The 24,763-nt window shown below is 41.5% G+C and overlaps 1 gene segment (V, D, J or C); it reads right to left on the reverse strand.

Annotated features, from left to right (window-relative positions):
• Positions 1 to 15,417: 15,417 nt before the first annotated feature.
• Positions 15,418 to 16,120, reverse strand: LOC128054748 (T cell receptor alpha variable 12-2-like). The segment is given in 2 exon segments: positions 15,418 to 15,857; positions 16,069 to 16,120. Coding segments are annotated over 2 exon segments (492 nt in total).
• Between the last annotated feature and the right edge of the window lie 8,643 nt (positions 16,121 to 24,763).

The following is a 24,763-nucleotide window of genomic DNA, read 5'->3' on the forward strand; positions in this document are numbered from 1 at the left end:
GACAGAGCAGTGAGTGGGTTTACAGGGCATGCAAAGCAAAAGCTCTTCCTCAAAGAGCCGGTGGCTTTCTGGCTTTCTATTGAGTTCAAGTTGCGTAGCATCTCCCTCTAGAGGCCGTATATGATACTGCAGGTAATCTCGGGCTTCAGGAAGGCCAATTCTGAAACAAAATAGAGAGGAATTTCCTCGTTAGTAAGACAAAGTGTAATGCAATGTTAAGTAAAGAAGCTTGTTACCAGAAAGATCCAGACATCGATGGGACATAATAGAAAGTCCAAACATACAAGTTACTTATGGAAATTTAGTTGTTAAAAAATAGGAAAAAGATGGTATATTCAGTAAAACATGCCCTCAAAAATGGAGAGTCATCTAGAGATTAACAAATAAATTTGGACACCTACCTTAGCATCTGTTATTAAATAAATTCTGCTGCTGCTGCTGCTGCTAAGTCGCTTCAGTCGTGTCCGTCTCTGTGAGACCCCATAGACGGCAGCTCACCAGGCTCCGCCGTCCCTAGGATTCTCCAGGCAAGAACACTGGAGTGGGTTGCCATTTCCTTCTCCAATGCATGCAAGTGAAAAGTCAAAGTGAAGTCGCTCAGTCGTGTCCGACTCCTAGCGACCCAATGGACTGCAGCCTACCACGCTCCTCCATTCATGGGATTTTCCAGGCAAGAGTACTGGAGTGGGTTGCCATTGCCTTGTCTGAAATAAATTCTAAATATAGATAATTCATATTTTTAAGTAATAGCTATTTTTTTAATAAATTTAGGATGGTCATGAATTTTCTAAGCATGAAAGTCAGAAAGAGTATAGGAAAATATTAGCAGATCAGACTTCACAGAAATTTAAGCTTCTGTATAGGCTTGTTAATGAAATGCTTAAACATTACCATACCGAGTTATTTTCCATTCATCATCATTGATTCTGACCTTCCTCACATCAGGAATGGGCCTTTAGAATTTTAGATCTACAGTCTTTTTTTTTTTTTAATAGTTCATTAACAATGTAACAGTCATTTGAACTAAAAAGAAGGCAATTCCTGAAAGAGGGTAGATTTAAAATGTTCCTGATCCCCTGTGTTTAGCCAAGGAGCTTTCTGTTGAAGCCAGCCAACGCTGTGCCAACAGAGCTCAAGTGAGTTATTCCACTGGGGCTCATGATAAATCTAGGGTCAGTAGCAAGGATCGCCAGGATAAAGAGCAGAAAACTATAGGTTGTGAAGAAAGCTTTGCATGCAGAGATCAGTGGACCTCTAAGGAAGCTGGTTCTTTTGAGAAAGTCTTTTCTCTACCCCCCAAATAGCTGAGAAGAAAGTAGCATGTTGAGTCCCAACTGTCCTAAATGGAGAGGAGTACAACGAGATTGGAGAGCAAAGACATGTTTTTCTAGTTTTTCAGCAAGGTACTGGCATTGCTGCTGAGACCAGGGCCCTACTGCCTAAGACATTGCTGATCACAGGTACAGAAATAGCTAGGCTTTTCACTCTCACAGCATTGCCTCCACTTAAAGTGCTGCAGCAATCGGGCATGTCAGAAAGGAGTAAAGAAAGGGAAAGGATACTTCAGAGAAAAATAAGGGCTTCATCTGGGAAAAATAAAGTCTGAAAAAATGATCAGGGTCAGTGACCCAGTTTCCCTAGCCAAGAATCAGGACACAAAGTTTTCAGTGATTGAGAATTCATTTACAAGGAAGCTCTCACAAAGACGGAATATCTCACTGAATGCATTGCTTATTTATTGAATCCTCTTGAAGGAATAAATACAATTACATAAAATTAGGAGAATTATGTAAACTTCAGACATAATTATCATGAAAAAATACAGTGTCTCCAACAAGATTTTGACTGATGGAAGAGAAACAGGACATGTACATGATGACCACCTGACTTCAATTCCACCTCCCTTCTGCTCCTCTCCAGCACTTTCCCCACTCACCTTGCAAGTACATCATGCTGATTCTGCTCTGTAACTATGAAGCAGGGGCCACAATTCAAGTAACTGTCTCCTATTTCTCTCTCCCCAGTCTCTCTTTTCTTTTCTGTCTTTTCTGTGCACTACTCCTCTTCTGTGTCATCTTCTCATCTCCTTTTTTCTTTTTTTCCTTTTTTTTGTCTCTGAGAGACATGGAGGTGTAACAGAAGGTAGAAATCATTGGAATGATTGTGAAATGACAGTAAGGCTCATATTTTAGAATTTTTAGTCATGAGTATAAAAACTCTAGATAGGTAATGCCTGTGATTTCTTCTTGAACTTTTAGTTTTACCGTGGCCCTAATATGATGCTCAGTTCTGCTGGGAAACCATCTCTTTACACCACTCAAAGCAACAGATCTTCCTCACAGATGAGTATATGGAGATGCGCCAGCTCCCCATCTGACTAGTTCAGATGTTTTCCTAACTGCCAGAAACCCTGATTTAAATGTTCACCAAGATTCATCTCAAAAGTTGAGAAAAAATTTCATCCTTTGGAGTAGCTTAGGGTGCCCCCTCAGTTCAGTTCGTTTGCTCAGTCGTGTCCGACTCTTTGCGATCCCATGAATCGCAGCACGCCAGGCCTCCCTGTCCATCACCAACTCCCGGAGTTCACTCAGACTCATGTTCATCGAGTCCGTGATGCCATCCAGCCATCTCATCATCGGTCATCCCCTTCTCCTCCTGCCCCCAATCCCTCCCAGAATCAGAGTCTTTTCCAATGAGTCAACTCTTCGCATGAGGTGGCCAAAGTACTGGAGTTTCAGCTTTAGCATCATTCCTTCCAAAGAAATCCCAGGGCTGATCTCCTTCAGAATGGACTGGTTGGATCTCCTTGCAGTCCAAGGGACTCTCAAGAGTCTTCTCCAACACCACAGTTCAAAATCATCAATTCTTTGGCACTCAGCTTTCTTCACAGTCCAACTCTCACATCCATACATGACCACTGGAAAAACCATAGCCTTGACTAGACGGACCTTTGTTGGCAAAGTAATGTCTCTGTTTTTCAATATGCTATCTAGGTTGGTCATAACTTTTCTTCCAAGGAGTAAGCGTCTTTTAATTTCATGGCTGCAATCATCATCTTCAGTGATTTTGGAGCCCAGAAAAATAAAGTCTGACACTGTTTCCACTGTTTCCCCATCTATTTGCCATGAAGTGATGGGACCAGGTGCCATGATCTTCATTTTCTGAATGTTGAGCTTTAAGCCAACTTTTTCACTCTCCACTTTCACTTTCATCGAGAGGTTTTTTAGTTCCTCTTCACTCTCTGCCATAAAGGTGGTGTCATCTCCATATCTGAGGTTATTGATATTTCTCCGAGCAATCTTGATTCCAGCTTGTGCTTCTTCTAGCCCAGCGTTTCTCATGATGTACTCTGCATAAAAGTTAAATAAGCAGGGTGACAATATACAGCCTTGACGAACTCCTTTTCCTATTTGGAACCAGTCTGTTATTCCATGTCCAGTTCTAACTCTTGCTTCCTGACCTGCATATAGGTTTCTCAAGAGGCAGTTCAGGTGCTCTGGTATTCCTATCTCTTTCAGAATTGTCCACAGTTTCTTGTGATCCACACAGTCAAAGGCTTTGGCATAGTCAATAAAGCAGAAATAGATGTTTTTCTGGAACTCTTTTGCTTTTTTGATGATCCAGCAGATGTTGGCAATTTGATCTCTGGTTCCTCTGCCTTTTCTAAAACCAGCTTGAACATCTGGAAGTTCACGGTTCATATACTGCTGAAGCCTGGCTTGGATAATTTTGAGCACTACTTTACTAGCGTATGAGATGGGTGCAATTTGTGGTAGTTTGAGCATTCTTTGGCATTGCCTTTCTTTGCGACTGGAATGAAAACTGACCTTTTCCAGTCCTGTGGCCACTGCTGAGTTTTCCAAATTTGCTGGCATATTGAGTGCAGCACTTTCACAGCATTATCTTTCAGGATTTGAAATAGCTCAACTGGAATTCCATCACCTCCATTAGCTTTGTTTGTAGTGATGCTTTCTAAGGCCCACTTGACTTCACATTCCAGGATGTCTGGCTCTAGGTGAGTGATCACACCATCGTGATTATCTTGGTCGTGAAGATCTCTTTTGTACAGTTCTTCCATGTATTCTTGCTGCCTCTTCTTAATATCTTCTGCTTCTGTTAGGTCTGTACCATTTCTGTCCTTTATCGAGCCCACCTTTGCATGAAATATTCCCTTGGTATCTCTAATTTTCTTGAAGAGATCTCTAGTCTTTCCCATTCTGTTGTTTTCCTCTATTTCTTTGCATTGATCACTGAGGAAGGCTTTCTTATCTCTTCTTGCTATTCTTTGGAACTCTGCATTCAGGTGCTTATAGCGTTCCTTTTCTCCTTTGCTTTTCACCTCTCTTCTTTTCACAGCTATTTGTAAGGCCTGCCCAGACAACCATATTGCTGTTTTGCATTTCTTTTCCATGGTTATGGTCTTGATCCCTGTCTCCTGTACAATGTCATGAACCTCATTCCATAGTTCATCATGCACTCTATCTATCAGATCTAGGCCCTTAAATCTATTTCTCACTTCCACTGTGCCCCCTAGTGGTCTAAAATTGTTGGGTCAACCAGCTCATCAGCAGCCACTAGCCCTCCATTCTCTCCTGAGGACAGTCTACCAATTATCAGGAACAAAAGACCTGTCGGCTTGGGTGGGGATTTTTTAAGTAAACTTATTCCTTCTTCAAAATGTCAGTTAATGGAAGCTACTATCTTAAACTATTTTGTCAAATTTCATCTTCAAAGTTGAATGTGATTTTTCCAATCTATTTCAAACTAAGTCCACAACAAATTATCAAAGTTTTCTATGAGTGAGATCTTTTTCTAAGTCTTTAAAACTTAAAAACTGAATTCAGCTTTGTCTACTTACAAGACGTTACAGTAAACAGGAAAGACAAGGACTGTGTGTATGTATGTTTATTCATATACAAAGTGGCACATGAGATAGTGCAAAATGAATCCAGTAATAAGGAGACATTTCTTATAACAGAGAGCAGTCAGACAAAAAGTTAATGAGAACAAAATTGCTTTTTCTTTTTCCTGGAAATGATAGGAAGGAATGTCATCAGAGGTTATGTAGAGATATTGGATTGGGAGAAGACTAGAGACACTTTCTAGACGAAAATAAGAGTAGGAGATGGACAGACAGGTGGAAGTAATTTGGGAGCTATGAGGTAAAGTGCTCTGTTATGCATTTCAAAATTTTAAAGGACATTTGAATATATTATTAACCTATCTCTCCTTTCTATGTGTAATAGCATACAGTTTGCAACTTGAGTATGGAACTCAGTTATACATCCTGATGACCTATTGATGCTAACACCCTGATTCATAATAATTAAGTCCCCTTTATACGAACCTTTGAGTTTCAAACTTTCAAAGATGCAAACATGAATTCTCATGTCCAGTCACTTCAGTCAGTTCACGTATCTGGTATAATTTTCAAGCTTCTGTAATTTTATTTTGTTTTCTTTATTTTTGTATTTGTCTTTTATGTATTATTTATGTGAAAAGTATTATAAACCTATTACAGTACAGTACTATATAATTGATTGCATTAGTTGGACAAAGCTAGCTTTGTCGGACTTACAAACAAATTAGAGTTGTGCACACGCTCTCAGAATGGAACTCATTTGTATGTAGGGGGCTTAATGTAGAATAGATTTGCAATACAGCTTTTGAATTCATTTTCTGAGAAACATTTTGTATTTCTTTTTTTCAACTATTACCACCCTCAAGTGCTGCAATAAATGTTTCAAGCTTGTCTCCTGAGCAGAGGCCAGAATGAAGTGAAAGAGTAAGCTAGGTGGCTACCTGGAGGAAAAGCATTCACGGTACAGGAAGGAGAGCTGCAGAGATCCCAGGGCAGGAAGGCAGTTGCCATGTCAGAGCAACATCAAATGTGGTGAAGGTGGAGAGAGTAAGGAGACAGTGACTCATGTCAGAGAGGGGGCAGGGAACCAAACGGAGTAGTCTTACAGCTTGCAGTGAGACTCTGCTTTTCATCTCAGTGAGATGAAAAACCACTGGAGAGCTGTGAGCACAGAAGCCACATGATCTGAATTATGTTCCCAGAAGCTCACTCCGCTGGGTGGAGACCAGACTGAAGAGGGGCAAGAAGGAAAGAAGAGAGATCAAGTAGGGTTATTACTGCCACCCCCAGGCAAGAGATGAGAGTGGCTTGGATCAGGTAAGAGCAGAGTTGGAAGTGAAAAGTGATGAATTCTGGGCCTGCTTTGCAGAAAGAGCTAATTGACTTTCCTAACAGATCAAATGGCGATATGAGAAAAATTGAGGAGATAAGGGCAACTTCAAGGTTTCTGACCAAGGTGATTAGAGAATTTCATAGACAGAGCTGCATTTTGCCTAAATGAGGATGAATTCAGAAAAAGCAGCTGGGAGGTATGGGGGGTGAAGTAGCTGGAGTGGTGGAAATCAGGAGATCACCTAGAGATATACCAAGAAGATGCCCCAATGGGGATGTCAGATAGATCATTTAATATACAAGTTCAGAAATCAGAGGTGCCAGGTGGGTTTCAGATATAAATGCTGATATTTAAATAGTTTTTAAAGCCAAGAGACTGGATACAGTTAGCTGGAAATAAATTATTGGTAGAAAGTAAAGAGCTCTAAGAATAAGTTCTTGAGGCATTCCAATGTTTAGAGATCAGGGGGATGAAGGAAAAACCCTCAAAGGAGGCTGAGAAGGAGCCACTGAAAACAGGAAGAGAACCAAGAAGGTGCTCGGTCTCTAAATCTAAATAACTTCAAGAGGGGAGCGTTCTGTAATCTCAAATGTCATCACTATTTGCTATGAAAGTCATATGTTGAAACTCTAATCCCCCAATGTCATTACATTTGAAGGTGGGGTCTTTGAGAGGCAGTTAGGGTGAAGCCCTCGCTGTGGAATTTGTGCCTTTATAAGAGATGCAAGACAGGCTGTTTCTCTCTCTACTCTCCATGTGAAGCTACAATGAGAAGTGAGGAATCTGTAAACCAGAGAAGGGGTCTCACCAGAAACTCACCATGCTGGCACCCGGACCTCAGACTTCCAGCCTCCAGAATGGTGAGAAACAAATCCATGTTGTTTATAATCCACCTGGTATATTGTACTTTGGTCCAAACAAAGACACTGCTTCAAGTAGTTAAAAATACTAGCTGAAACAATAAATGCATGTAAACACAAATATAAATAGGCAAATTTTTCTCTTAAGATACAGAGACAATCTGAATAATATTCAAATCTTGTGTAGGAGACATAAAAATAATGCAATGAAGTGACAGAATTGTTAAAAGAGTGATTGGGCTCCCTGCTGGACTCAGATGATTCAGCGAGCATCACATTCAAAAAAGGAAGGATGGATATGAGTGTTAGAGCAGATATGGGATGAGGAGAGATTATTCCTTTGTTTGGTGCTAAAGGGGAAAGAGTAAATTAGATCAGGGACTTTTACTTAACATCAGAATGGAAGATGTAATGTTAATTATTTAATCAATGCAAATTAATAAAAAAAAACAATTTTCTTTGTCAGTCAGAAAGTCTAAATATGACTTAGTCTCAGGTGAACAACTTTGATATTTTTAAAGCCATAAAAAAAATGACTTGTTTATGTGCAGAAAGGGAAAGTCCCATTCCAGTTGTCAATGGTCAGAACAGACAGGTATACAGCACCAAATTAAGGGGACTTCACACCAAGGAGAATGTCAACAGAGCAGTATCTGCAGAGAAACCTGAGCTACATTCTAGCAGTAAAGAAAATATAGCACACGTATAAATAATTCTGGAAAGAATTGTGAGAAAAAGAACAGCACACTTACATAAAGTCAGTAAAGCAGGAAGGAGTGAAGCCAGGAGAGCAGGAATGAGAAGAACTTCTGTAGGTACAGAGGACACAGCAGTAAATTGACACAGACACTCAACACAGCAAAGCAATTAGCATCCCATGCAGGTAGGAGAGAGGGTCTGCATTCAAGGAGCACTCCTTCTGTGGTCTAACAAGAAGATGCAACTCTAACGGGGAAAGGCTTCCCTACCCAACTTATTTTAGCATAGAGAACACTGAAACCTAATACTGAAAATATTAAGTAGAGAAATCTGTGCTGAAATGAAAGCCTGGTCAGCTGGGGTCCTTTTGACAAGATCAAAACAACTTCCTTCTTGCTGAGCACTCTGTTGACTTATACCAGTTTGAAATCAGTTCTCCCTTGTGCTTCTATTTACTTCTTGATCCTGTTGATAGACTTTCTTTCACATGTAAGACCAAATCATAAGGTCAGTTTGAAAGTTTATATGAAAATTAAAAAATGGGACCTAATTAAAATTAACAGCTTTTGCACAACAAAGGAAACTATAAGCAAGGTGGAAAGACAGCCTTCAGAATGGGAGAAAATAATAGCAAATGAAGCAACTGGCAAACAACTAATCTCAAAAATATACAAGCAACTTGTGCAACTCAATTCCAGAAAAATAAACGACCCAATCAAAAAATAGGCCAAAGAACTAAACAGACATTTCTCCAAAGAAGACATACAGATGGCTAACAAACACATGAAAAGATGCTCAACATCACTCATTATCAGAGAAATGCAAATCAAAACCACAATGAGGTACCATTTCACGCCAGTCAGAATGGCTGTGATCCAAAAGTCTACAAACAAATAAATGCTGGAGAGGGTGTGGAGAAATGGGGACCCTCTTACACTGTTGGTGGGAATGCAAACTAGTACAGCCATTATGGAGAACAGAGATTCCTTAAAAAACTGGAAAGAGAACTGCCATATGACCCAGCAATCCCACTGCCGGGCATACACACCAAGGAAACCAGAATGGAAAGAGACACGTGTACCCCAATGTTCATCACAGCACTGTAATAGCCAGGATATGGAAACAACCTAGATGTCCATCAGCAGACGAATGGATAAGAAAGCTGAGGTACATATGCAAAATGAAATATTACTCAGCAATTAAAAAGAATATATCTGAATCAGTTCTAATGCGGTGGATGAAACTGGAGCCTATTATACAGAGTGAAGTAAGCCAGAAAGAAAAACACCAACACAGTATCAGCTCAGTTCAGTTCAGTTCACTTCAGTCGCTCAGTCATGTCTGACTCTTTGCGACCCTATGAACCGCAGCACGCCAGGCCTCCCTGTCCATCACCAACTCCCGGAGTTCACTCAGACTCATGTCCATCGAGTCAGTGATGCCATCCAGCCATCTCATCCTCTGTAATCCCCTTCTCCTCCTGCCCTCAATCCCTCCCAGCATCACAGTCTTTTCCAATGAGACAACTCTTCGCATCGGGTGGCCAAAGTACTGGAGTTTCAGCTTCAGCATCACTCCCTCCAAAGAAATCCCAGTGCTGATCTCCTTCAGAGTGGACAGGGTGGATCTCCTTGCAGTCCAAGGGACTCTCAAGAGTCTTCTCCAACACCACAGTTCAAAAACATCAACTCCTCACTGTTCAGCTTTCTTCATAGTCCAACTCTCACATCCATACATGACCACTAGAAAAACCATAGCCTTGACTAGATGGATGTTTGTTAGCAAAGTAATCTCTCTGCTTTTCAATATACTATCTAAGTTGGTCATAACTTTTCTTCCAAGGAGTAAGTGTCTTTTAATTTCATGGCTGCAATCACCATTTGCAGTGATTCTGGAGCCCCCCAAAATAAAGTCTGACACTGTTCCCACTGTTTCCCACTATTTCCATCTATTTGCCGTGAAGTGATGGGACCAGATGCCATGATCTTCATTTTCTGAATGTTGAGCTTTAAGCCAACTTTTTCACTTCCCTCTTGCACTTTCGTCAAGAGGCTTTTTAGTTCCTCTTCACTTTCTGCCATAAAGGTGGTGTCATCTGCATATATGAGGTTATTGATATTTCTCCGAGCAATCTTGATTCCAGCTTGTGCTTCTTCCAGCCCAGCATTTCTCATGATGTACTCTACATAAGTTGAATAAGCAGGGTGACAATATACAGCCTCAACATACTCCTTTTCCTATTTGGAACCAGTCTGCTCTTCCATGTCCAGTTCTAACTCTTGCTTCCTGACCTGTAGGTTTCTCAAGAGACAGGTCAGGTGCTCTGTTAGTCCCATCTCTTTCAGAATTGTTCACAGTTTCTTGTGATCCACACAGTCAAAGGCTTTGGCATAGTCAATAAAGCAGAAATAGATGTTTTTCTGGAACTCTCTTGCTTTTTCAATGATCCAGCAGATGTTGGCAATTTGATCTCTGGTTCCTCTGCCTTTTCTAAAACCAGCTTGAACATCTGGAAGTCCATGGGTTCACATACTGCTGAAGTCTGGCTTGGAGAATTTTGAGCATTACTTTACTGTTGTGTGAGACGAGTGCAGTTGTGCGGTAGTTTGAGCATTCTTTGGCACTGCCTTTCTTTGTGACTGGAATGAAAACTGACCTTTTCCAGTCCTGTGCCCACTGCTGAATTTTCCAAATTTGCTGGCACATTGAGTGCAGCACTTTCACAGCATCATCTTTCAGGATTTGAAATAGCTCAACTGGAATTCCATCACTTTTACTAGCTTTGTTCTTAGTGATGTTTTCTAAGGCCCACTTGACTTAACATTCCAAGATGTCTGGCTCTAGGTGAGTGATCACACCGTCGTGATTATCTTGGTCGTGAAGATCTTTTTTGTACAGTTCTTCCGTGTATTCTTGCCACCTCTTCTTAATATCTTCTGCTTCTGTTAGGTCCATACTATTTCTGTCCTTTATCCAGCCCATCTTTGTATGAAATGTTCCCTTGGTATCTCTAATTTTCTTGAAGAGATCTCTAGTCTTTCCCATTCTGTTGTTTTCCTCTATTTACTAACGCATATATATGGAATTTAGAAAGATGATAATGATAACCTTTTATGCGAGACAGCAAAAGAGACACAGATGTATAGAAGTCTTTTGCAGTCTGTCGAAGAGGGTGAAAGTGGGATGTTTCAGGAGAATGGCATTGAAACATGTATATTATCATGTGTGAAACAATTCACCAGTCCAGGTTTGCTGCATGGTACAGACTACTCGGGGCTGGTGACCCACTGCGATGACCCACAGGGATGGGATGGGGAGGAAAGAGGGAGGAGGGTTCAGGATGGGGAACACGTGTACACCCGTGGCGAATTCATGTCAATCTATGACAAAACCAATGCAATATTGTAATTAGCCTCCAATTAAAATAAATAAATTTATATTAAAAAAAGAAATTTTATGTTTCAAAATATCTAATCAAACATATGTACTGTCCTCCTTTTTTACCAAACTTCCCACTGGGATAAAATCTACAAGTATAAACAGGATGATACTAAATCCATAATGTGAAAATAATAAAAAAAATGAAAGATATCAACAGTTCCCATAAGATAAAAACTAGATGCGAGCATTCTGATGGGTGAGACAGAGAGGGAGAGAGCACAGCCCATAATGAACAATGAGAAGATTTTATTGGACATGCAAGTGAGGGAAACTTATTCCTTAAGAACCTATAGAGATTCTGGACTGGGAAAGGATAAGTGTGTTGGAGAGCAGGAGGGAGAGCACATGGGGACGAATTGAAGGTCACTATGTGGAATAGTTATACTAGTCTCCCTTCTACTGGCCTTACATGTGAGAAGCATAGTAGGCTAGCCTGTATGTGGGCACCTGATGTCCACTAAAGTTGAAATAAACACCTGGAATGCTATTTTTTCCTGTAGTACTTAACAGAGCTAAGTGAAGTGAAGTCACTCAGTCGTGTCCAACTTTTGTGACCCCATGGACTGTAGCCTACCAGGCTCCTCTGTCCATCGGATTTTCCAGGCAATAGTACTGGAGTAGATTGCCATTTCCTTCTCCAGGGGATCTTCCCAACCCAGGGATCGAACCCAGGTCTCTCACATTGTAGACAGACGTTTTACCTTCTGAGCTACCAGGGAAGTACAGAGCTAAGCCACCTTCAAACTGATATTAGGTGGAAAGGAGAAGAAGAAACAAGTTAGTAAGCAGGTCCCTGCTCATTCATCCTAAAAACAAGCCTGCCAAGTAACATGGTAAGTCCACATGGCCAGACTACTGGCCAAGAATCCTATTCAGGAAGAAACTTTGTGGAGAACAGGGACACAATGACATAAGAAGTCCATCCCACTACCCAGTGCTTCATTCTTAAATATAAACCAAGAACAAAGTAACACTAGTCATTAATAAGTACAGATGGTGTCTCTTTCCATACCTTGAACACCAAGTCATCAACTGTGAACATGAGTCATTATACCTGAAACCAAAGTTGTGGCAGAATGTCATGCTTTATGGTCTCGTATGGAAATGCATGTTTGGAGAATGACCAAAGGATCTAAGAGAATAATATAATGGTTCCTTGGTCACTACTCTCAAAAAATCTGGAGTCTTAGCTTTGAATAATAATTTTTTATATTTTTTTAATTTTTCTCTCTTAAGTTCTTTACCATACATTATTTTATTTTTTCCAGATTGGTAAGAAATACAAAAGGCTTCCTGGTGGCTCAGATAGTAAAGAATCCACCTGCAATTGGGGAGACTTGGGCTCAATCCCTGCAATTTAGGAGAGCTTGGGAAGATCCCCTGGAGAAGGGAATGGTTACTCACTCCGGTACTCTGACCTGGAGAATTCCATGGACAGAGGAGCCTGGCAGGCTACAGTTCATGGGGTCGCAAAGAGTCAGACACAACTGAGAAGCTAACACTTTGACTTTTCACGTTTCCCAATTAACAAGAAGATTCTGGCCTGGAGAATTTCATGGACTATATAGTCCATGAGGTCGCAAAGAGTTGGACATGACTGAGTGACTCATTTTCACTCTCAAGAAATAGAGAAAGAAATTAACTTTTTAAATACAATAATTTTCAAGTCTACCATTTATTGAATGCACTCACATGACATGAGAGTTCCATGCTAGTTGTAGACACTGCTGGTGCTCAACCTAGACCCCCTTTTCCAGGCCAGTGGACCCAATTCCCAGCTGCTGCAAATGTTGGCTATGCTTGGCTCATAGCTGCCCTCTTTCCCAGAAAACTGATCTACACCAATAAACATCACCATTCTCCAGTAGAGTGTACCCATGCTCCAATGAGCATCTTATTCTAAGATCAGCTGTATGGCCCCCTTGACTCAAGGTGGGAGGGATCAATTCTGTGGGGCATTTCATGCTCCAGAGACCCCCATGGAGTCAGGCTGGATCAAGAGTTCAGCTCAGCCACATTCATTTTTACCCTCTTCCCCTCCCCACTTAACTTGCTTTTCTCAAAATAAGATGGGTGTCAGAAATCCCAACTTTGGCTTTGTTAAGGAAGTCAACCTAAGACAATATGCTACCTCACTTAATCCTTAACCTATCCTGAAATATATGTGAGTATAGCTTGAAATCAAGTCACTCATTAGCAACAAAAGATAATCAGACCAGCACCACAAGCCAGGTTCTTTCCAGTGGCACCAGAAGACACACAAGTGGAAAGAGAATTCGAGTATCTTGAGCTCAATACATTTCATGCTCTTTCTCATTGCCTTTCAAGTGCTTTTTCCATGATTTGGAAATATTTCTGAGTCATAAGTTTCCAGACTGAGAATTTGAAGCAAATTCCGATTAGATTACATCCTTCTTTGCATGCTAAGTTGCTTCAGTTGTGTCTGATTCTGTGTGACCCCATGGGCTGTAGCCTTTGATACTTTTACAGCCTTTTAGTCAGTGACTATGTGAACAAAACTGAGTAAAAATCTTAGTCGTTTCCAGCTTTTCCTGCTCTTTGGACTAAATAAACAATGTCACGTCTAACAGACCACTACTTCAGCTTTATGATGACTGTGACGTCTAATTTTTTCCCCTGGATCTATTTGTTGTTGTTCAGTCACTCAGTCATATCTGACTCTTTGCAACCCCATGGACTGTAGCATGCCAGGCTTCCCGGTCCTTCACCATCTCCTGGATCTTGCACAAACTCACGTCTATTGAGTCGTGATGCCATCCAACCATCTCGTCTTCTCTCATCCCTTTCTCCCCTGCCTTCAATCTTTCCCAGCATCAGGGGCTTCCAATGAGTCAACTCTTTGCATCAGGTGACCAAAGTGTTGAAACTTCAGCATCAGTCCTTCCAATGAATATTCAGAGTTAATTTCCTTTAGGATTGACTGGTTTAATCTCCTTGCAGTCCAAGGGACTCTCAAGTCTTCAGCACCACAGTTCAAAAGCATCAGTTGATTTCCATCAGATCACAAACATTTTTCCTGGACTTTGGCATAAGTTATAGGACAATTCCACAGTGACAGTGAGTCAGGAGAGGGCGGATATTCATATCCCTTTTTGGTATTCCCAGCTCTCTCACCAACATTCTCTAAAACATCCTCAATACCATATGGTCTTTGATAACTGATCCATGTAGGTCTTTAATCACCATAACATTGGTTACTCAGAGATTCTTCTCAGGAAATCTGTACCCCTACACCCTGCTGTGGGTGTGGGATATTCTATGGCTGTAGCTAATTCTCTCTACCATCCCCAGCCACACTCAAGTACATAGGAATCAATGCACTCTCCCACAAGGCTCACACCTGGAACTTTGAGTTCTACTCAGCCTTTACTCAAAAATGGTAACATAAACCTCTGATCTGAATTCCTGCAACTGTCTAGGCTTTCTGTTTCAACCACTTCTCACCTTCTGATGCTAGTCCTTCCATCCACCCATCAAATGTATCCTTATCTAATCCACCAATGGGGCTGCAGTTGCAGATGAAGACGGGTGAAGATGAGGTGGCAGATCTAAAATAACTAAAATAATGGCATAACTAAATAATAATAATAATAATAATGGCATAATAGTGGCATAACTAAAATAATTCATGACTCACAACTTTTTCAGAATAGTTGCTTAAGACTCCTTTCTAGGACTTCCCTGGAGGTCCAGTGGTTAACACTTGGCCTTCCAATGCAGGGGGACTTTCCAATTCTCTTTCCATTTGTGTGCCTTCCAGTCCCTGGACTGGGGACTAAGATCCCACATTCTTCACAGCCAAAAAGCAAGAAACATAAAATAGAAACAATATTGTAACAAATTCAATAAAGGCTTTAAAAATGGTCCACATTAAAAAAAAAAAAAAAAAAACTTAAAGAAAGACTTCTGCATTTATGTTTTTCCATTATTTCCTAAAGCAATGAATATCAAACACCTTGAATAACTACATGGGGAAAGAGCAAAATGTACCAGGAACTATGAGGGAGTATCTCAGTTATCATATTAAAATACTGTCATATATAAAAGCATCATAATACCAATTCCAGTGAGTGAAGTTATGGTACAAAACTAGAGTACAATGAGAAGACTGAAAAATATTTCAGTCATTCAGACCAAACTGTCTCTTTAATTTCCCTTCAGAACCAACTGTTTCAGAATTATGGAAATACTTCCCTGATCAATCAAACCTTCTCCATGGCTACTCTTAATCCACATTTACATCTAGAGAGGTGACAGAATGTCTGTGCCCTGCAGCCTAAGCTCTCCAAGAGGCGCTGCCGGGGCCCCAGCAGGTTTGGGCACAGGCGGCAGGTGCCTGGGGAGCACTGTGTGCTCACTGCACAGAGGTAGGTGGCTGAGTCGCTGGGCTCGGAGTCTCTGATACGCAGGGAGACATGCTTGTTGGTTTTATTGGACTGCGCTGTAAATTTTCCTTCCTCTTTGTCTTTGTCTGGATACACGAGCAGCAGAAACTCAGGGCCTTTCCCAGGGTACTGTCTGTACCATGCGAAGTACTGAGAAGCACTGTCAGAATAAGTGCAGCCGAGAGAGGCAACGGCTCCCTCTGGGACAGGCAGAGACGCAGGACTCTGCTCCACGGTGTTCTGCTGGCTGCTCACCGCTGTGCAAAGAGACAGTGAACGCTCAGTCAAAGAAGGTGGGTTAGGTAGTGGGTGCCTCCTCTCCAGAATTCAAGTTACCTTTTCACAGGCCTCCCACCTCTACCATCCCTTATTTAAGGGAAATAGTGTTCATGTTTCTCCATGAGCCTAGAAGGGACAATGACTCCAAATACTATATTTTATGGTCCCATAGAAATGCCCCAAACTTACAGATTAAGTGAAGCCACAGGATCACTAATAAAACTCTTGAGGATTTCATCATTCTTGCCTCCTTTGGTTCACTGAGGATTCAAATTTTAAGGCCTAAAAAAAAAAAAAAAAAGAGTTGAGCTCAGACATTTCAATTCTTCTGCTTTAGAAATCATAAAAAGAGCCTGCTCTATCAAAGACAAAAGAAACTTTTTTCATTACCCGTGCAACACACCACCGAGCTCCTCCTCTCTCCTCCCTCTTTCTCCCTCTCTCTCTCTCTCTCTCTCTCTCTCTCTCTCTCTCTCTCTCTCTGTGTGTCTCTCTCTGTCTCTCTCTCTCTCTCTCACACACACACACACACACACACACACACACGCACACACACACACACACACAGAAAGGAATACATGAGCAGGGTCCCTGAGAAGACACTGCCATCTTGTGGACTCAAGACCCTGATCAAAGAAATATTTGAAACATAGATACTTACTATGGGAACTGATGAAAATAAAAATTTGCCACTTTAGTTAAGTTAAAAATCTGAGAAACATATGGTCCAAGTCAATGTCTGTGGGGATAGAGTGATGTCTACATGAGTGTTTTACATCAAATGGCAACACTTGTCTGATTAGAAGCAGCTACTTCTAATCAATCAAATGGCCACTCTCTCACACTGAAAAACCAGTCCTAAGGTATTCTAGTGATAGAAGTCTGGGTGAGGCTCTCATGATTCAGGAGATCTGTGTAGCTTTTCTTCATATCAGGCCAACACTTCCCATCTTATTTCCCCACTTCTATTTTTAAAGAAATCTAAGCAAAGTCAAAATAATCCTCTTAAGACACAATGACCTAAAATCTTACTGAACAAACATGTTTCCAGCTCACAACTTGGGCAGATTTTTAACAAAGTTAAGGACTTAATTCTTAATTCCATTTTGTACCAGTGGCATATCTGTGTGGAAACACTGTTTACTTGGGCTGATGGTAGTAGTAGACGGACCAGCCTTCAGTACCTAGAGTGTAAATAAAACCCAAAGGACAGGTTCATGAGTCTAATCCCTCTTGTACAAAGCCCTTGCATCTCAGGATTAATCTCCAAAGTTATGGGTCTGTTATCAGTCTCTCTAACAAGATTCCCTGGTGGCTCAGTGGTAAGGAATCCGCCTGCCAATGCAAGAGACGTGAGTTCAATCCCTGGGTCGAGAAGATTCCCCAGGAGAAGGAAATGGCAAGCCACTCCAGTATTCTTGCCTGGAAAATCCCATGGACAGAGGAGTCTGGCAAGGCTATAGTCCATGGGGTTGCAAAAGAGTCAGACATGACTTAGCAACTAGACAAGAACAGCAACAATCACTCTCTGCCTTTCTATTGTACCCTAACCAGCAAACCAGGTTTATCAGAGGGCTGCCTATACAAGAAGCTTAACTGAGTCTAACGGAAAAAGAAGCGCAGACAAGTACTGTTCCTTCTCATTTCACCTCCTGCTCATGCCCTTGTAGAAGCTAGTGGCTAGAGACCAGCAATGCAGCAGGTCCCTTTCTGCTCAAGAACTAGGTAAAGAGTATCCATCAAAGATGGACTGGTCAGGTCCTCCCTATTCCCACCGATGGCTATGTAGGAAGTAGGATGAGGGAGAAGATGCTAACAATGGGATCCTTTTCTTTAAGAGAACATTGCTTTCAACAAAACTCACACAGCTATTTCTCACTCTCCTCCTCTTCTGGGAATCCTATTATACTTACATCAGAAAATTTGACAGTGTCCCACAGGTCCTTCAGTCTCAGTTCATTTCTCTTCATTCTTTTTCTTTCTGCTCTCTGACTGGACAATTTCAGTTAACCTACTTTCAAGTTCTTTCTCCTGCCTATTCAAATCTACTGTTGAATTTTTCTTAGAAAATGTTCTCTGTGTAACAATTTCTCTGCCCTGAGAGAGTGCTGAGTTATGTGACATGCAGACAAGCCCTTTGCGTTAGTCCTTGAGGGAGCCACGAGACAGGTTAAAGCAGTGAAGCTCTGCTCTCTCGTGACAAACAGCTCTTCCCCCTCCCCAACGAGGAACCCATACTAGGGATGCAGGCAGCTATCTAAAAACTGTCATGGATCCAGTGACGGAAAGGTGGAACAAGGGTGAGAGAAAACACCACAGGGCTTTCCTGCCACGTGTCCGTTTCCTTCTACTTATGTGTTTGCTCGGCTGCTGCACAACTTTCCATGGTGTTTGCCTCTATGTACAGCTAAATGTGCTAAAGTTTCCTGTCTTTCTAAGCTCTCCTCTTCCTGGACCTTTGGCTGCAGAGAAAAGACTTTTCATGGCCTTTTTTGTCTACATCTGTTGGCATTTCCAGGTTCCTGGCTTCTCCAGGACTCACTTGGGTTACATGAGGCAAAAGAAAGCTCAGGGAACTCACTGCTCTATCTTTCCTAAAGCCCCAAGTTCCTAAGCTAGTCTGGCTTCTTCTCCCCAAATTCTTATGTTTTTCTTTTACATGTGGTCCAGTGTTTCTAACTGTCCTTAATAGGTTGAGTAGAAAAAAAATACACCTACTATAGCTTGTCAGAAGTGGAAAGAAAGCATGATGCTTCCTTCTTTCCCTGAAGAGTGAACTTCTGACCAGCTTGGCTAGTCTACTTTCTTGACAGTAAGCCAGTCAAAATGGTATTAAAATTATTTAATTCTTGTTCAGCCACCTAGATTCTCCTGTTGAATAAATGCAGTCCTAGATTATGAAGATAACTATGGTTTTCTTGAGTACACTGCTCTAAGAATTCCCTTAAATGGCCCAGTAGGCCCAAAGTGGTGAATATAAATGATCTCTGTAAATGGCATAAAAATGCCCTTATTCCTCTTGCTCCTTATCATTCTATACAAAAGTTTTGAGAGTGATTAGGAAATGACTAGGAAAAATGGCAAAGTTGTAGCTACTAGAATGATCACGCCAGTTTTGTGATAGTGGAAAAGGAGCAACAATCCTGGTACTAGGGAAGGGGAAACCTTAGACCCTGGAGAGTTTGTGTTTGTTGGAAGGGAAGATTGTTCATGCTCTCCTTGTGTGCTAGACCCAGCACCACAGCCTAAGCAGAACAACCATATGGTCTGTGAAAACAGAAAAATTGACATGAATGTGGCCCATCCTGGACTGTTCTTCTGCACCTGACATCACCAACAGAGGCTGCTCAACATGGATTCCCAACCCACTATGTGTACAAACCTGTAAATCAGCATAAATTTTTTTCAGTATGGCGGGTTCAAATGCATATGCTTCTGGTGTCTGCCCATGTTGAATTATGCCTCATGAATGACGCTGCTCATATAACTTAATAAGTGATGTAATATGCAGAGTACATCATGAGAAATGCTGGACTGGAAGAAGTGCAAGCTGAAATCAAGATTGCTGGAAGAAATATCAATCACCTCAGATATGCAGATGACACCACTCTTACGGCAGAAGTGAAAAGGAACTAAAAAGCCTCTTGATGAAAGTGAAAGAGGAGAGTGAAAAAGTTGGCTTAAAGCTCAACATTCAGAAAACGAAGATCATAGCATCTGGTCCCATCACTTCATGGGAAATAGATGGGGAAACAGTGGAAACAGTGTCAGACTTTATTTTGGGGGGCTCCAAAATCACTGCAGATGGTGACTGCAGCCATGAAATTAAAAGACGCTTACTCCTTGGAAGAAAAGTTATGACCAACCTAGATAGCATATTGAAAAGCAGTGACATTACTTTGCCGACTAAGTTCCATTTAGTCAAGGCTATGGTTTTTCCTGTGGTCATGTGTGGATGTGAGAGTTGGACTGTGAAGAAGGCTGAGCGCTGAAGAACTGATGCATTTGAACTGTGGTACTGGAGAAGACTCTTGAGAGTCCCTTGGACTGCAAGGAGATCAAACCAGTCCATTCTGAAGGAGATCAGCCCTGGGATTTCTTTGGAGGGAATGATGCTAAAGCTGAAACTCCAGTACTTTGGCCACCTCATGCGAAGAGTTGACTCATTGGAAAAGACTTTGATGCTGGGAGGGATTGGGGGCAGGAGGAGAAGGGGACGACAGAGGATGAGATGGCTGGATGGCATCACTGACTCCATGGACATGAGTCTGAGTGAACTCCGGGAGTTGGTGATGGACAGGGAGGCCTGGCGTGCTGTGATTCATGGGGTCGCAAAGAGTTGGACACGACTGAGAGACTGAACTGAACTGAACTGAACTGAATGATGATTCTAATCAAGTTTAACAATAAATTTAAAACTGGACCAATCTGTCTCCCTTGGAGTTATATGTTTGTGTTTGGGAAGAAAGAACATCCCTCCATTGGGAAGGATGGTTGATCTTTGGTCCCTTCTTAGAAATTAAACCAAAGACCAGTGTGTCCAATTCCCTTGCATGGGTCATAATGAATATTATACTACGTCCAAGCTGTTTATATCCTGGAACTTATTCACGGTTGACTGAATCTGGAATCCTAGGAGACATGACTGAGCTTAATCATGCAGACTGGTCTCATCCTGCTATATAAATTTCTGCTCACAGTTGCTATTTATTTGCTAAGCTGTGTTCAGCTCTTTTATGATCCCATGGACTGTAGCCTGCCAGGCTCCTCTGTCCATGAGATTTTCCAAGTAAGAATATTGGAATGGGTCGCCATTTTCTGCTCCAGGGTATCTTCCCAACCCAGGGATCGAACCAGTGTTTCCTGAGTCTTCTGGATTGCAGGCAGATTCTTTACCACTGAGCCACAAGGGAAGCCCTGCTATTAGTGGATTTGATTAAATGTTGTTAGAGAAAAATCAAATAAATTTAATCTCAGTCTTCATCATTCAGAGAAATCAGAACAGCGGATGGAGTGGCAAACTCTCAAGAAAAATTTCTAGAAACTAATGCAGTTTAGAACCATGAAGTGAATGTTGTTGAAAGGCAGTTCGCTGTGAGTCTCTTATACTTCTACATGATGTTCTGGGTTTACCAACAACGTAAGGTAACCACTCAACCTGAACCATTTCTCAGAGTTGTGCTTGCAGCATGTAACCTTGGTGGATGGGGTAATGTCTTCTCTGAGACAAAGAATGAGCTTGCTTACTGCTTGGTGAAAATAACAATGAATTCCCCAAGCTCGCTATTCATCAGCTGTGACACAATCCCATTGCATGCATAGCATCCATTTACACCCCTTAAATCACCATAAGAGACTTATGGACAAAGGCAACTGAAGCAAATGTGCTAGTGTTCATGCTGCTTGCTGTGTCCTAAATAATAACATCCTTCATCTCGGACACAGAAGGATGATAGCACCAAAGACACAATAAGCTATTAGCCTATAAGAGAGTAAGATCTGCTGCTGCTGCTGCTAAGTCGCTTAAGTCGTGTTCTACTCTGTGCAACCCCGTAGACAGCAGCCCACCAAGCTCCCCCGTCCCTGGGATTGTCCAGGCAAGAACACTGGAGTGGGTTGCCATTTCCTTCTCCAATGCATGAAAGTGAAAAGTGAAAGTGAAGTCGCTCAGTCGTGTCTGACTCTTCGCAACCCCATGGACTGCAGCCTACCAGGCTCTGCCATCCCTGGGATTTTCCAGGCAAGAGTACCGGAGTAGGTTGCCATTGCCTTCTCTGAAGTAAGATCAAGACCTGACAAAACCCTCTCTGCCACCTTTAGAGATACTATAATAAATACTTGAATTACTTTTGAGAAAAATGTTTCCCCAAACTGGTCTAAAATGGATCTTTTCTAAAGGATATCCTTTATAGCCTCACATGGGACTTAACTATTATTTCTAATGAAATGCTTTAGGAATTCTCTGACATACTGTAATGAAATAAAGACTCCTGGGAAATTGGTGTTACACCCTCAAATGACTATTAATTCTGTGAGGAACCTAATACCAGTACACAGTCAAAAGTAGAATAAAAATGAACCAGCCCTCTGACCATAATTATGATCTCTAATCAAAGCTTTAAAAACAAATTTATCTCCTATAAAATGTTTCTACCAAGGCTAATTATTTGAATATGTTTCCTGAGACTTTCTCTTGCAGTAATTTGAAATCAAATTTTGACATGTGCTCATAATTATTTGACTTGAAATTCCTTTTATATTTTCCAAAGTCGTTTGGACATATCTTTTTTTTTCTCTCTTTTACATATTTCACTGCAGGGTTTCTAGCTTTCAAGTTGACCCAGTTCATTGAGATTACACCTGATAAAGTGAAGTCAGTTGACTGAGGACAGACTGAGATCCTGAGTGGATCTAATCATTTACCAGAGCCTCCTGAGCAAAGGAAGGCTGGAACCTGAGTCTTCAAGTAAGAGCCAGAGATAACTGAACTAGACCACAGAAGAAGCAATGAGAACATACATGAAGTTAAGAGTTTCAAGCATGGAAATGACAAGAAGGAAAAGGAAAGCAAAGAGGGAGAAGGCCCACGCAACTTTTATTTAGTAAATAGTTATCAACTGACTGCTATGGGCCAGTCACTATTCTAGACACTAAGAGTAGAGCCCATGAGCAGAACACACAACAATACTGACCTCACAGGACTTATAATCTAACTGGAGTTATTAGCAATGAATATATTGACATGTCAATCAAAACTATGCCTGCTCATTATGGTTATTACCATTGACCAGGGTGTTTGATACAGAGCTTCCCTGGTGGCTCAGAGGTTAAAGCGTCTGCCTCCAATGTGGGAGATCTGGGTTCGATCCCTGGATTAGGAAGATCCCCTGGAGAAGGAAATGGCAACCCACTCCAGTTTCCTTGCAGAAATTTCTTGGAGAGAAACCTGGTGAACTACAGTTCCTGGGGTCACAAAAGAGTTGGACACAAATTAGTGATCAAACATAAACAAGTGATATTGGAGCTGAGACCCAAAGGATGAAAATAGGTCAGGCTCACCAAGATCAGGGTGAGGGGAGGGGCAGGAACTGCAGACAAATGAAAGAATAAGACCCAACGTGGGACAAGACGTGGCAAGTTTAGAAAACTGAAAGGTCAGCATTGTGACTGCACAGAGTCAGGGAAGAGAGTTATGAACTAAGATTGAAGGGTCAGGTGGGATTCACATTGTGCAGAATGTTGTATACCATAGCCAAGAGTTTGTATTTTATTCTAGAGGCAATAGAAATCCACTGAAGCATTCAGTCAGGTAGCAACAACTTTAAAAAAAAAACCACTGTTGCTACCAGTCAGATTAGTGCTTCTTAAATTTCAAAGTGGTAGAATCACCTGGGGATTTGTTAAAATGAAGATTCAAATTCAGTAGATTAGAAGTCAATCCTGGGATTCTGCACAAATTCTAATACTGCTGGTCTATATTTTGAGTATCAAAACTCTGGGTAATAGAGAGGAAAGAGACAAGTTAGAAGGTAGCCTGGATCAGAACAATGCTTTCCAAATTTTGTTTAATACATCTTATTTTCTGAAAAGATAAGTTCAATTCAGCCACTCAGTCATGTCCAACTCTTTGCAACCCCATGGACTGCAGCACACCAGGTTTCCCTGTCCATTACCAACTTCCAAAACTTGCTCAAACTCATGTCTATAGAATCAGTGATGCCATCAAATCATCTCATCCTCTGTCATCATCCCCTTCTCCTCCTGCCTTCAATTTTTTCAGCATCTTTTCCAATGAGTCAGTTCTTCACATCAGATGGCCAAAGTATTGGAGCTTCAACATATGCTTTCTTTCACTTAAGATATAAATAATTGCTTTATGAAAAGAAGAAAAATCTGTTTGTGCTAATTACTGCAGCTTTCTCAACCTGCATATCGATATAGCAATCACTATAATTCTTCACCACAACATCTGTTCAGTTGCCTGACTTGGGACCTAATAGTAGGAGAAAAGATAATTTCCCTTTGTAGAAAGCTAAAATGAATCTCACAGACATGGAGTCCTGACACAGTGGTCCCTTTCTCTTCTCTATTTGTTCTGACAGCCCAAGTCTGTTCAGAGAGGGCAAATAGATGCTAGATTTTGGTCATCAGGTATCAAACCTTTGAATTTATATTGTTCCCATTAATTCAGTTGGAACCTTCTCAGTCAGGTCTGAGTCTTTGCGACCCCAGACCTGCCAGGCTCCTCTGTCCATGGCATTCTCCAGGCAAGAATACTGCAGTGGGTAGCCATTCCCTTCTCCAGTGGATCTTTCCAACCGCAGGATTGAACCCAGGTCTCCTGCATTGTAGGCAAATTCTTGACCATCTGAGACACCAGGGAAGCCAAAAAAAAAAAAAAAAGCCACAAAAAGCCTCTATATTCTGTGCACCTAGTTCTAAGGGAATATACCACAAGAGACCTCCATAAGACAGCTGATCATAAGACCACTACTGATTATGATATTTGTGTAAGAATGTAAAAGGAAAGCCATGCCTAAGGATATTACTAAACAACGTGGTGTCAACTACAAACTGGCACTTGCCAAGAGTGTTTGCCAGCCACAGAACAACAGCGAGGGCATCTGTCTTCTGCCTCTACAGAGACTGAACCCTGTGCTGCTGCAGCTGCTGACCTTCAACACCCGCTGAGGGGAATGCAGGGTGGAGAGTGAGGCACTCTGCGCTCCAGGGAAACTGGTGAAACAGGTCTTTACATGGTTAGATATTTTCAGGAACTGATTTCATGATCCCAATCCTTGCATCTCTTCATATCTAGAAAAGCACTAAATTCCTTCATGGTGACATCAGCTCCTTGTGACTAGCAGAAAATCTTTTGTAAAGT

Source organism: Budorcas taxicolor, chromosome 10 (genome assembly GCF_023091745.1).
Source record: "Budorcas taxicolor isolate Tak-1 chromosome 10, Takin1.1, whole genome shotgun sequence".
In the NCBI taxonomy this organism is placed as follows: domain Eukaryota; kingdom Metazoa; phylum Chordata; class Mammalia; order Artiodactyla; family Bovidae; genus Budorcas; species Budorcas taxicolor.